This window comes from Condylura cristata, unplaced genomic scaffold (genome assembly GCF_000260355.1).
Source record: "Condylura cristata isolate star-nosed mole 26May11 unplaced genomic scaffold, ConCri1.0 scaffold00043, whole genome shotgun sequence".
Classification (NCBI taxonomy): domain Eukaryota; kingdom Metazoa; phylum Chordata; class Mammalia; order Eulipotyphla; family Talpidae; genus Condylura; species Condylura cristata.
In genome coordinates this window covers 4,990,878-5,003,482 of record NW_004567144.1, presented here as the reverse complement: position 1 = coordinate 5,003,482, position 12,605 = coordinate 4,990,878, and the positions used below count along the sequence as shown (strand labels likewise).

At 43.6% G+C, this 12,605-nt stretch overlaps 1 protein-coding gene across 1 annotated transcript in view; it reads right to left on the bottom strand.

Annotated features, from left to right (window-relative positions):
- The window catches only part of ACRC (acidic repeat containing), a 12,028-nt gene extending 170 nt beyond the window's left edge, over window positions 1-11,858 (bottom strand). The window contains exons 1-9 of the mRNA XM_012733918.1: window positions 11,411-11,858; window positions 10,935-10,975; window positions 10,527-10,563; window positions 9,358-9,440; window positions 6,726-7,076; window positions 5,612-5,681; window positions 2,659-2,803; window positions 1,025-1,163; window positions 3-93 (exon numbers count right to left, since the gene is read on the bottom strand). Of these exons, the coding sequence (XP_012589372.1) occupies window positions 3-93; window positions 1,025-1,163; window positions 2,659-2,803; window positions 5,612-5,681; window positions 6,726-7,076; window positions 9,358-9,440; window positions 10,527-10,552 (905 nt within the window). The 5' untranslated portion in view covers window positions 10,553-10,563; window positions 10,935-10,975; window positions 11,411-11,858. The remainder of the gene's footprint in view (window positions 1-2; window positions 94-1,024; window positions 1,164-2,658; window positions 2,804-5,611; window positions 5,682-6,725; window positions 7,077-9,357; window positions 9,441-10,526; window positions 10,564-10,934; window positions 10,976-11,410) is intronic.
- Between the last annotated feature and the right edge of the window lie 747 nt (window positions 11,859-12,605).

The window sequence follows — 12,605 nt, the reverse complement described above, 5'->3', positions numbered from 1 at the left end:
ACTTCCATGCGTCACCATGAGAATCACGGATACCATCGATCAGCCAGGAAGCTGCATGGCATATTTCATGGATCAAAGTATCCCGGAGTCGGTCTTAGAAGAGGAATGAAAAGAAATCATGAGCATTTCAAACTGATTCCTTCTGTCTGCCACCCAACAGCCCCTAGACTCTCAACCCACTAACACCACCCTCCTCTAGAACAGCATATGAAAGCAGGCATGAGAACCCTCTTAGAATTCTGGAAGGGAAATTTCTTCCAACTGCAACCCAGTTTTGTTAACGGCAAAGAGACTTTGGTGAGCAAGTCTTTTCAGAGGAGCTCCGACAGACCCCTTTTTTGTGAGACACTACTGGAAATACACCCAGCCAAAACCTGGTTTCTGCCCTTCAAGAACATAAGCGGACAGGGTGGGAACATCACTGGCCAAGGCACTCGGCCAGAAGCTCCACAAATTGAGCTGAGTTGGGACCCGAAATTAGCAAACTGAGGATGGGTCATTCTAAGTGTGGCCGAAGGAAATCTGGCCGAAGCAGAGTAGTAGCGGAGCAGCGAGAAACAAGACTAGCCAAGCAGATTGGTGGAGAAGTATGAATGAGAGCCTCAAAAGCCAGGCTTCAGGTGTCAATCAGGTCTAGGAAAGCAGGAAAGCAATTCGGTAGCATTGAGGAGACTGAATGGGGCAGAGAAGGGTGAGGTGAAAAAGGCCCAGACCCAGGCGGAGGCAAAGTGGAGAGGGAGTGATGACACGAGAGACCGTGTAAAGACTGCTACAGGGACTTGAAGTTCAGCCTGTGGGAGAACAAAGATACTGCTGCGGGCAACAGGGAGCTGCTGAGAAAGGCCCAGGAGAGAGATGGATCAGCGGTACTCTCAGGAACGGTGAGACCTCCTACAGTAATGTCTCCTAAACAGCACACAGGCCTGTGACACAGGTTGCTGGAGAATACCAACACCCGAGAGACTCTTAACAGGTGCCGAGTCTGAAGTATGCAGCAGAGAGGCTGCTGGGCTCCTGCCGTCACCTGCAGAGTCGCAGACTTTCAGAGAGATCTCAATCTTGGCGTAGCGCTCCCTCTTTGGGTGACAAGTCTCACCGGTGGTGCACAAGCCAGCAGTTCTCAGCATCTTTTTATTCCAGCCAATGTCTATTTTCTCTGGCATCTGGGAGTGCAAAACCAACAAAGTAACTCAGGAAGCAGTTTTCTGCTGACCAGAAACTATCAGCTCAAAAGGCTTTTATAAATATAAACCTGGAGAGAATAAAAGCCAAGTGGAAGTGCAGGCAAAGACGCTGAAAGGCAATGGGGGTACAGGGGAGAACGTGAGAGCATGTGCATGCAGAACCTGTGCTCCCTCATATGGAGACAAAGTCGGAGCAGCCAGGAGTGGTAGGCCTGCTGTGGTAGGAGGTGCAAGGAAATGTGCCCAAAGAGTGGGGAGAAAAAATTTAAAATGCAACAAAAACATTTCAGGATCCACTAATCAGAGTTGACTTATGTAGCACTGCTGTCGTGAGGAAGGGCACCAAGGGCTTGGGAACCCTAGGATGATGTAAGCACTTTCCCTGCACAAAATTCTGTCACCAAAGGTAATAAAGTCTGAAAAATGCCCCACAGCTCTCTCTCCTCCAGAGTCTCCTCAATCCAGCCCATGCCCCCATGCCACTTCCAGATTAACCTCTTTCAGCAGCCACTTCATGTCACATCATATCCCTGTGCAGTGGCACCCAGACTGCCAAGTAAGCTCCTGCACCTGGCCCTCAGGTCCTCCAGCACGTACTTTCACACTAGCAAAAAAAAAAAAAAAGCTAACAAGTATTCAAGCAGTGCTTACTATGTTGAAGATCCTATTCTCGGCACACTTAGTTACATGAACTTCCTCAGACTTAACAATAGTTCTATGAAGGGGCAGGTACTGCTGCTGCCCCCATTTTATAGATGGGAAACTGAGGCAAAGAGGAGCTAAGTAACACTTGTTCAAGATCATGTATTTCTTTGATGCTACCCTTCAACTTGAACCCTCTTCCAGGTGGTCCCTTTCCCCACCACTGCTGCTCCCTCTACTTAACTTCTTTCAAGAACCAGAAAATGGGCCTCCCTGGTGGTACAAGGGTTAAAGCATCAGCGCTAACAAACTATTGACAACCACTGCAGCCTGAGTTCAACCACCAGCCAGGGAGCTGACCCACATGGCACGGCAGACCTCTCCTGTCTCGTCCGCTGCTCTTCTCAGCAGTGTACTTAGTGGATCCACCTGTTCTGTTCCCCACTCTATCTCTGGTGAAGCCTCTCACCACCCCCCACCCCGTACCTCTGGCCTAAACCCCAGTTCTTGTATGCCTACATAAATAACAATGATTCTTAAAAAAAAAAAAAAAAAGAAGAAGAACCAGAAAAACTCACTTCCTCCTTGCAATCCTATTTCCTTACCACTCAGGCGCTCAGTGATCCCTCCCTCTGTGGATCTCCCACGGTACCAACAGTTTATAACATGTATTATAACCCACAAATATTGTCTCTCCCACAAATGCAAGTCTCCACTCCCCCCACTAACTGACTCGTCCCAAGGATAGAAAATACAGTTAGCACATCTGGTACCTCACAACAGTCAGGACTGCTCGGCATGCCACAGGGACTCACTAAGTGCTAATCCTTACCTTTTTATCAAAGATAGAGCTGTTAAATAGAGCATAGAGTTTCTGAACCAGCTCATCTTTATTTTGCTTGAATTTCTTTCCAGAATACTGCTTTGACTTCTCAAGGTCACGTAAGAAACATCCAGGGATTTTGCACATAACATCCCTGCAAAGGTAAATCTGACTGAGTTCTGTATAGCAGAAGTTAAGTTAGAAGAAATACATGCATACAGATCACATCAAGGGTGACTTTGAAAACATGCTGGGCCCCTCTTCCAAATACTTGAAAGGAATTCTCAGAGACTGAAGCCGTGGTCTCAACCTCGACAAAGGGACACCACACCTGTATCTGCAGTCTGATGAAAATTTCCAAGTAGGACCCTCCCTGGTGGTACAGTGGGTTAAAGTGCAGCACTGTGAAGCTCTCCGCAGCCACCATAGCACGAGTTCGATCCTAACTTTGATCCCCAGCCAGGTAGGTGACCCACATGCACAGCAGACCTCTCCTGACCTGCCCACCCGCCACTCCCCTCAGCAGTGGATTTCCTCTCACCCGCTCCTACCACTATCACCACCACTGGTCTGTAGCCCAGTTCTTGTATGCATAAATAAATCTTTAAAAAAGAAAATTTCCAAGTATCATGGTCACGCCTCTGGTTCAATGTGTTTAATTCTCCAACTTCTGTTTGTAACAGGTGACACTTTTAAAATAATTTTCTCCCTTCCCCCATATTCAGTTAAGCACAAATGCAGACCCCACCATGCTCCTTCCCACCCCACCATCACCACTCCAGTTCAAGTTTCCCCCACCACCCCATGCCACAACACCACAGCACCCCTCTAACTGTGTTCCTGAGCTCCAGGCTCACTTTCATCTAATCTAACCACACCTCCTCCAGATTTACTGTTATGCCCGGCTACAGATATTATTACGTCCCTCTCTGGCTTTTCACAAACTGCTTGGTCTGGCATTCCAGGTCTGGGATGATCTGTTCCCAATCTCTTATTTCCAGCTCCCATTCCCACTCTGCCAAAGTAATTGAGGCCACTGTTCCCTGAACCCCAAGTGTGATTTCCCATAGTTCACTCATGCCTCAGCACAACCTACCACCCACATTGTCACCTCTACTAAGAACCACCAGCTGTGTAGCGTTTTATCATATGCAAAGAATTTCCATCTGCACTGTCCTATTCAATTCTCCCACACTTTCCAAAGAAACTATTACTACTCTTATGACCTCCATTTCACAGAAGTTAAGTGGCTTGCTCGAAGTTCTCTGAGACAAGGACTCTTCTGACCAAAATCTCAGGGGCTTTCCCTTAAGCCACTACTGCTGCCTCACTCTCAAGGCCTAATTCCAAAAGCCCAAGAACAGTGATGAGGACACAAAGGATTCCATTCTTATAACAACTATTTAAAAAATGAAACACTTTTATCTTGGCTGGACCCATCCACAAATCTAAGATGAGCCCACAAAGCTGGAGAGATAAAATAGGAACAAACACAGGGAAGTGAGTCTCTACCTTAACAGCACTCCTGCAACTCGAGATCTCACCAAAACACCAAACAAGACAAAGGCCACAGAACTCAGGGTCTTCATCCCAAAGCATGACAGGGCGGAGGGGGGCAACCCCACGGGGCACTAACATATCTTTTTCTCATTACTTGGTTCTAAAAGCAAATTTGTGTCAGAAAAGGTGGCAATGGTTCAGATCTGCACACCTGTTCCGTAACAGTAGCCCTGTGAGTTTGTGCTCATGTCAAACAGGCCTTGTGGCTTAGCATGCCTTCACCTCAACTTCTGTGCCAACTTACTACAGGCTGAGCATCTCCACATCAGAGGAACCAACAAGACCCCAAAAGGGTATACGAGACACCATGACCAGCAAGCAGCCTACACAGAAACAATGCAAAGCACAACAGGAAGCTCACAGGCTGAAACAGGAAGTACTAAGGTAGCAGTGAGGAGCCTAAACAAACTAGCCTCTTTTGGACGCTGCAGATGACAATGACACAAGGGGCAGCTTCTTCCTTCTTTGGTATCATTCTCTAGCAAAGCAACCTGACAGCTACCCAAAATACACATCCCTATAGGCAAAGCAGCTGAAACATGCCTGTTAATTTCAAAGAAACTGCTAAAGGGGGAGCTACGTAAGAGGACATGCCACACGGTTGTCAGCTACCTTGCCTGGTGAAAACAGTCTCTCTGCTTAGGTCCAAGTTGCTCTGTTGCCCTAAATGCCAAACACACTGTTTTTTTTCCTCCCCCTTAAATGCATTTAGTGTCCAAAAATACAGGTAAAAACTAAACATGCAGTCCTTCAAATATATCCCTTCTCTTGTAAGCAAATATTACTCCTGAATGCAAGTACAAAGTAAATTATGCTCATTGCATGTGTTTAAAGGAAAAGGTGAGCGCTTCCTGGAACCTAAATGAGAAAGTGTGACTATTCTGTATCAAGTATGAATATGTCTTTGGTCTCAATGACCTGTTTTCAGTATCAATTACATACAGCTTATTAAAAACAAAAGAACTACAAGCAACCTAAATTTAAGCTCAAATTCACAAGAATATATACAAGGATTCAGAATTAACTACATCCAACACTGGAAAACCTAGGAAGAGTCCTGCCTTCTCGCCCTTTACACTGTGCTTGCTTTGCTTTAAAGCAAACTGGTGACACCAGGGCTGTAGCTAGCCTGAAAAAAGCGAAGTGCTCTATATCATTCTGTACCCTGGGTTTGAGAACAAAGGAAACCTCAGAGGCCAGAGCTGCTGTAGGGGAAGAGCGCCAGAGTGCCTGCACCCATGGGATTTCTCCTCCTCCTCTTCCTCCTTCTCCTGCTCTTCCAGCTCAAGGACAGAAAACTTGGTTCCATCGGACTTGTTCATGCCCTTGAAAGTCCCCACATGCTTTAACAAGTGACCATGATGAAATGAGGTCCTGTCAATTCAATATGAGCCATACCTACCCAGTCTTGGTTTCTTCTGTTGCTTTGAGTTTCTTCTTTGAGGGCCCACGTGTCTTACGTTCCTTAACAGCTGAAAAGATAGGATGTCATTTGTCCCCTGACTGTAGGTACCATCAAGCAACTGGCAAGAAGGTGACCCCAGGTGGAGCCCCCAACAGCAAGCCTAGAGCAACATCTATAAACCAAAACTGTCCAAAGCCTGCATACTGTTCTGACAGTCAACAGGAGAGCTGTTCCCTCTGTGAATCACAGAGTTGCGGAGTAAGCTGGGTAAGATTCCGTCTGATGAAAAACAGAACGAGGTGACATCAGCATGCCAGGAAAGATCAGACTGTGCAGGCAGCTGAGGCATGTGGAGTATACAGAATGGTGTGGCACAGCTCAGGCACTTGCTCTGAGCAATGTGGCTCATGCCCAAGACAGCACCTTCACCCCTTACCAGGCCAAATCTTCCCACCTTTGTCCGGCACTCACACTGCCGGCTGCTCTAGCATGAGACTCACATAGATGAAGCTTGTGCCATTTGTTCATTTGTTCAAAAGACTTATTAGATATCTTTTACATGCCAAGCACCAAGCTAAACCTTGGGAGAGACAACAAGATTAAGAAGAGTCCAGTCCTCCTCACTGTCTAGTGGGGGTGGCAGAGTGAGAGCCAGGGACATTTCAACAGAGCTATATAGAGACAGGGCCCATGATCCTTAGGAATCGAAGAAGGAGGCACACAAGTCTAACTTACAGCTTCCTATAACTAGTGACAATTGGGCTGAGTCACTGACTCAGAAAAATGAGATACCCTCAGGACAAGAACACAGGGAGAAAGCACTCCAGATAGACGGAGCAGCAGATGCTGACATGGGCACAAAGGGGAAGACTAGACATATCTCCCCCCTCCCCAGAAAGATCCCTTTCACTGCCAACAGCTGTCTCCCTTGGTCACTAGAATGCTGCTAAAATGGAAGAGGTTGTTAGACAGGACAAGCATACCCAAAAAATCAAGACATATCCAGGCAAAGGACGTGGCACCCACAGAGGTGCGGTGGGGGGAGGGAGGGCACACTCGCCAGGCTAGGCATACTCAGTTGGGAAAAGCACACAAGTCTTCATTATCTTACCAGGAGCCACAGAGATATGTTTGGTTTTGTTCTTCCTTTTCCTTGGTTGTTCCACAGGCTCTTCATCTGACAGCTTTCTACCTAAAGCCTCCAGGTTAGCCTGAGAATCACTTGGTGGCTGGCCAAGATTTTCATCAAGATGCTGCTCACCAGCAGCATCAGAGGAACTGCTTTGGGAGGTACTAAACTCATTCATCTCTTTTTCACTTGAGGACATTTGGTCCTGATCACATGAATCTTCTATTGTGACAGGACCCTCCAAAACACTACTCTCATCATCAGTAATAACTATTGGAAGATCCTGGATTTTAGGGTGCTCCTCAGTATCAGATATGGTTTCCAGAAGCTCATCTGAAATTCAAAAAAACACAACCACATATAAAAATACTCCTTCCATCCCCTCCCCATACTTTCAACTTCAGATTATTGATCACAAATTAAACAAGCCAGGAACTGTGACATTAGGCATGCTAGTTACAAATCAGTCACTTTATATCATTTCCCCCCATAGCTTATCTTTCTGAGAGTATTGACAAATAAAATAGAAGTCCAAGTCTGGCAACAATCTTCAAATCTCATTCTCCAAGCAGCATAATGTGGTTTCTAACACAGGTCTGCAGACTTGCAAATTTCCACTGATCCACAGCAAAATAAGAGAAGTTAGAATAAGGGTTTTTTTTTACCCACCAAATTTAATTTCTACCACTTAAAGGACTGCCCTTTGAGACTATGTCCCCACTAACCTTCTGGTGCTCTTTGATAAATTATTAGTAGATAGTTGTGGAAATTTACCTCTGTTATTATACATATTAAAAATTGGGGCTACACTATGTTGGTCATCAAAATTTAACTTTTTAACTGCTCCTTACATGTTAGGCTCTCAGAACCACTGACATGCGAGAATGAAGAGCCAATCCTCACGTCAGTACTGACAGACCCAGGAAACCCCGCTCTGTCAGTGCTCCCATTAAAGGTCCCTACTTCATCTAGAAACTGAGGGTGTAGAGCATATCTTTCTGGAGTCCACTCAGAGCTCAACTTCTAGATGTAAAAAATATAAACCATGGCACAAGCAAAATGTGAAACTATATTTATGGTGCAAAAGCTTTTTTAACCTTAAATTGCAAATCTGGAATGATATATTTTGAGAGTCATATCTGCTATTTGAATTCATTATCAAAGAACTTCAGATATGCAATAAGGGAAAAAAAGGGAGCGGATGCTCCTATAATAAAAACTCATCCTTCCTAGAAAATTCAAATGTAAATGCAGTTGAAAATTTTTAAAGTAGGAAAACACTGCTTACTATATATATGTGTGTGTATATATATATATATATATATATATATATTTTTTTTTTTTTAAGTAACTACACAATGAGAAGTTACAAAGTGGGACGTGTGTGTTAAAGCTCCTAGGTCTCTTTTTTCCTGTAAAATTACCAAAACTCACTGCAATAACAGAAGGAATGACATGTAGAGAACAGGAAAAAAAAAACAAAAAACCAGAAACGGTTCTGTTGGAGCATTCTTCATCCCTCCATTCCTAGGGCAGAGGCCTACTATCAGGGCCCACTAGTTCAGAAAGATAGAAGCAACTTCACTTGAAAGTTCATCCTATAAAGAATACAGATCTTCAGACTCAGGGTGGTGAGCTGCTTTCTGGCTGTCATTCATGTCCCATGCTCAAGCTATCTATCTTTGGATACCCTTTGCACTATGGTAACTTGTCATGTCATCCTTTACTCTGCACCTGGACCTCTGTCCCAAAGAGGACAGTTGGAGACTAGGGTTCCAAGCCTCTGCTCTCTTTCCCATGCTGATATCTCAGGTAAGCTAGGAAGCTCTAGCCAGAGGTAGCCACAGGTAGTCAGTAATCTAAGGGTGCTGAAATATTAACTGGAAGCCTGTATGGCATGTTCTACTCCCGGAAGTGAGCAAAGATTAATCAAATACCATCCCTGATACTTGAGAAATTCCTTATCTTCCTCCATTTCACACCCACTTAGCAGGTTCTAAACTGTGAGTTGAGCGGCACAGCTTCCCCAGAGGCTAAAATGGCCACACAAGGATCTGCCACAGGACACAAGGATCACAACACACACAAGGATCTGCCACAGGAAACAGACTAAAGGAATCTTTAGAAAAATATATAAAGGGAGGAGCAAAAGGCAAAGACAAACAGCTGGAGAAAGCAAGAATTCCCCTGAGAAGTTACTGTCTGCTGTCCATGACCATCATCAGCCCACATTTCCATCAAGCTGTAAAGACCAAGCCTGTCTTACTCCTCTTTCAGCCTTTTTCTCCTTCCTACATGCACTCAGGAGGAAGAGGGGAAGGAGAAGAGCAGAGCAGCCTTCAGACTTCTCATTCTCCAATCATGACTCTTCCTTCTGCTTTCCCTGTTGTAATATGAGGTGGATAAGAATTCTACTGAGGGAGATGCCTCAGGTCTAAGGCAGCACGAACAGTTGCTATGGTATTAAAGGAATTTACAGGGGTGCAGGGAACGCAGTGAATCATACTGTGAAGTGATTCAGAACACATCAGCTGCTGACCCTTATGCTGAAACAATTGTAAGTGACAAAGCTACTCAGAACTCAGCTACTTCTCCAAGTTAGTGGTATACTTGCCTTCACTGCTTATTTCAGTTATCTTAGCTCTCTTTCTGTCTTGGAAGCATTCCTCATCAGATTCTGAGTCAATCACCATGAAGCTGGGTGACAAGACAGGAAAAAATGAGAAATATGAACAAAACATCCTTCTTTTCATAGCATTTTCTACCTTTTCAATATCAATAAATGAACATGATCATTTTGACATGTTTCACTGATTTGTTTCCCACCTAACTCTGTTGCCCTTCTTTGGAAGTGCTCATTATGCATGCAACAAACTGAAATCACCACTTTCCCCCCACTCCCAAGTCCACTCTTCCTACAATTTCCCATGTATAGAAGCACCTGGGACTGGGCCAGATTAGAGAGGCCTTCAAGTTTCTTTCATATGACAAGTAACTTAAATAAGGGATAGAAAAATCACAACAGTGACTCAGGAGTTTCATCTAAGTGGGATGAAGACTGATTAAGGACAAAGAGCCCACTTCAAAAGTTCTTGCTCTAATACAAGAATAAAATTTGATCAGGACTTGAGTAGTGGAATCTGGAAGTTAAGAGACGGGTGAGAGACATATGAGGACAAAACAGATCAACTACATAATGGGCCAGAGCTAAGGAATCTAGTATTTTGAACCTGCGTATAAGATCAAAACCCACTGTGATCCTAAACAAAGCATCCACAGAGGAAATGTGATGTTTATTCTTAAATCTTCTCATTCAGAATATCACCCCTTAAAAAAAAGTCAAATTCATGGAATCAACCCAAATGCCCAAAAGCAGATGAATGGGTTAAAAAGATGTGGTACATATATACAATGGGATATTACTCAATGATGAAAAAAGATAAACTCATGCCTTTTGCAGCAACACTGATGGAGCTGGAAGGGATCATGCTTAGTGAAAGAAGCCAGAAAGAAAAGGGAAAATACCGGATGGTTTCACTCATAGCTGGAGCATAAAGGACCAGGGGGAAAACATAATAATAATTATCAACAATTATATACCAGAGAAATTTTACAAGGGTGGAGTGGGGAATGGGATTAAAAAATTGGGGGTGGGGAGTGCAAGGGACTATGGTGATGGCAAATCCACAGGGATTACAACTGAGATGGAAAAAGGCACAAAATGATGTAAAAATAAACTATTATAATTTTAAAAAGTCAAATTTCACTGATTTTCTTACTTACTTGATGTTGTTCTTCTGTGTGCGCATTTTGGCCACAGCTAAATCAGAGAAATAAAAGGGCATCAAAAAGCATCTGAAGCATGATCAAATCTAGTTACCCATGTCTTTAACTCCTATAAACAAAATCCACAGAGCTGTTTAAAATTGATGGTAAATTCCATATCCCCATAAGAAACAAAGATAAAATAAAAGGAGACCTAGAATGAAGAAGGTGAAGGAAGTAAATTGGAAAAGCAGCCCAAAGAACTTCCTGTGTTCCTAACAAATGGGAAAGCAAGTTTGTTTCACTAGAGAGCCTTTGAGCATGATCACACCAAATGCCCCAAATCATATCTTAGTCATCTCTACAAAGTCAGGGTTAAATGAGACTTTAAAATGTAAATTACCACGGTAAGTGGACTCTACTTACAGGACACAAATTCTTCATCACTGCTCGAATCCACAATGCAACTGCAAAATCAAAATGTACAATTTTTTAAAGGCAAGCTACTAACCTCACAAGCAACCAGATGTCAAAAATCTCAAAGAAAGAGAACCACCACCAATCACAATGTCTGAAATGCAAAAAGGTTTCAAAGTCTTTAAGTATGTAAGAAATTAAGATCACAATACCACAGATTAGGAAAAGTTAGCAACAACAAGCTACTCAGTCTTCAGTGTGGAATCAAAGGGGGATGTTAGTTGAGTGTCATTAACTATCAGTGAGAAGCCCATTTTCAGTCAAATGATTTATTTCTATCACAGATATGAATGAAAGTGAATCCTAAAAAAGAGGTCTTAGGGGAAAGGGTTAAAGGATGAAGAGGTCATAGTTAAAAACTGAAAGGGCAAAAGAGCAAAGAGGGCATCTTCAAGGGCTTTGCTGCTTGAAAAGGGCCCACTTACTGGAATCGCTAATTGGGTAAATGGCCAAATGTTGAAGTCCATTTCTTGGGAAGCAAATAAAAGGTGATTTCAGAGTTGTAACTGCTCCCAACAGTGAACCATTATGTGGAGGCCTCTCGCCTTCCCACCTCTGCCTGAGGCCCAGGATTCATTCTTCCCTGCCCTATGGCAGGCTGCGTGGCCAGTGGTTAAAGCTGTCGGAGGGGACACCAAAGTACTGTCTGGTTCAGGATCCTTCAGCTCACCAGGTAACAGCCAAATGGATCTCCCGTGACCAGCCATTCATGACAAAGATCCAGAATCCAGTTCAGAAGTCACACTTCAAAATGCATCACACTTCGATGCTGGAGCCAGGCTATACTCTAGAACCTGATCATAGGCAATGTTATCTTCAGTCATTGCATTATGCCATACAGTTCAGAAGGAACCACAAAGTGGATATATACGAGCCATGAGATTTTACATTTATAAAGTTTTACTTAGAAAAAATTAGTCTTGGGCCCTCCCTGGTGGCAGAGCGGTTAAAGCACAGCACTAAGAAGCTAAAGCCACTTCACCACGAGTTTGATCCCTGACCCGGAGGTGACCCACAAGGCGTGTGGCAGACCTCTCCTGACCCGCCTGCTCCCCACTCTGTCTCTGGTGAATCCTCTCACCGCCCCTGCACCTCTGGCCTGTACCACAGTTCTGTATGCATAAATAAATAAATCTTTAAAAAAATTAGTCTTAACCACTTCTTGGGGACTTTTATTTTGGCCTTGAAATTGACTGATTAGTTATACATTTAGATATACATTTTTACTCTTTCAAGACACATGGGGGTTCAACCCATTGATAGAATTTCCAATCCATTTATCAATCACTGTACACAAGACTTAATCAACAGTAGGTTTCATTGGTGATTTTGTTTGTTTGTTCAGTTTGTAATCCAGAAAGCTCTTGTTGGATATAAGGTTTCATAGATATGGGTCAAAATTTGTCTTTGGTTATCTGGAAAACTATTATCAATACATAGCATTTATATGCAAACTAAAGTGATTCATATTTTATTTATCTTCTTATATACTTTTGTATTACACACTTTTTTTTAAAGATTTATTTATTTATGCATACAGAACTGGGGTACAGGCCAGAGGTGCAGGGGCGGCGAGAGGCTTCACCAGAGACAGAGTGGGGAGCAGAACAGGCAGATTGA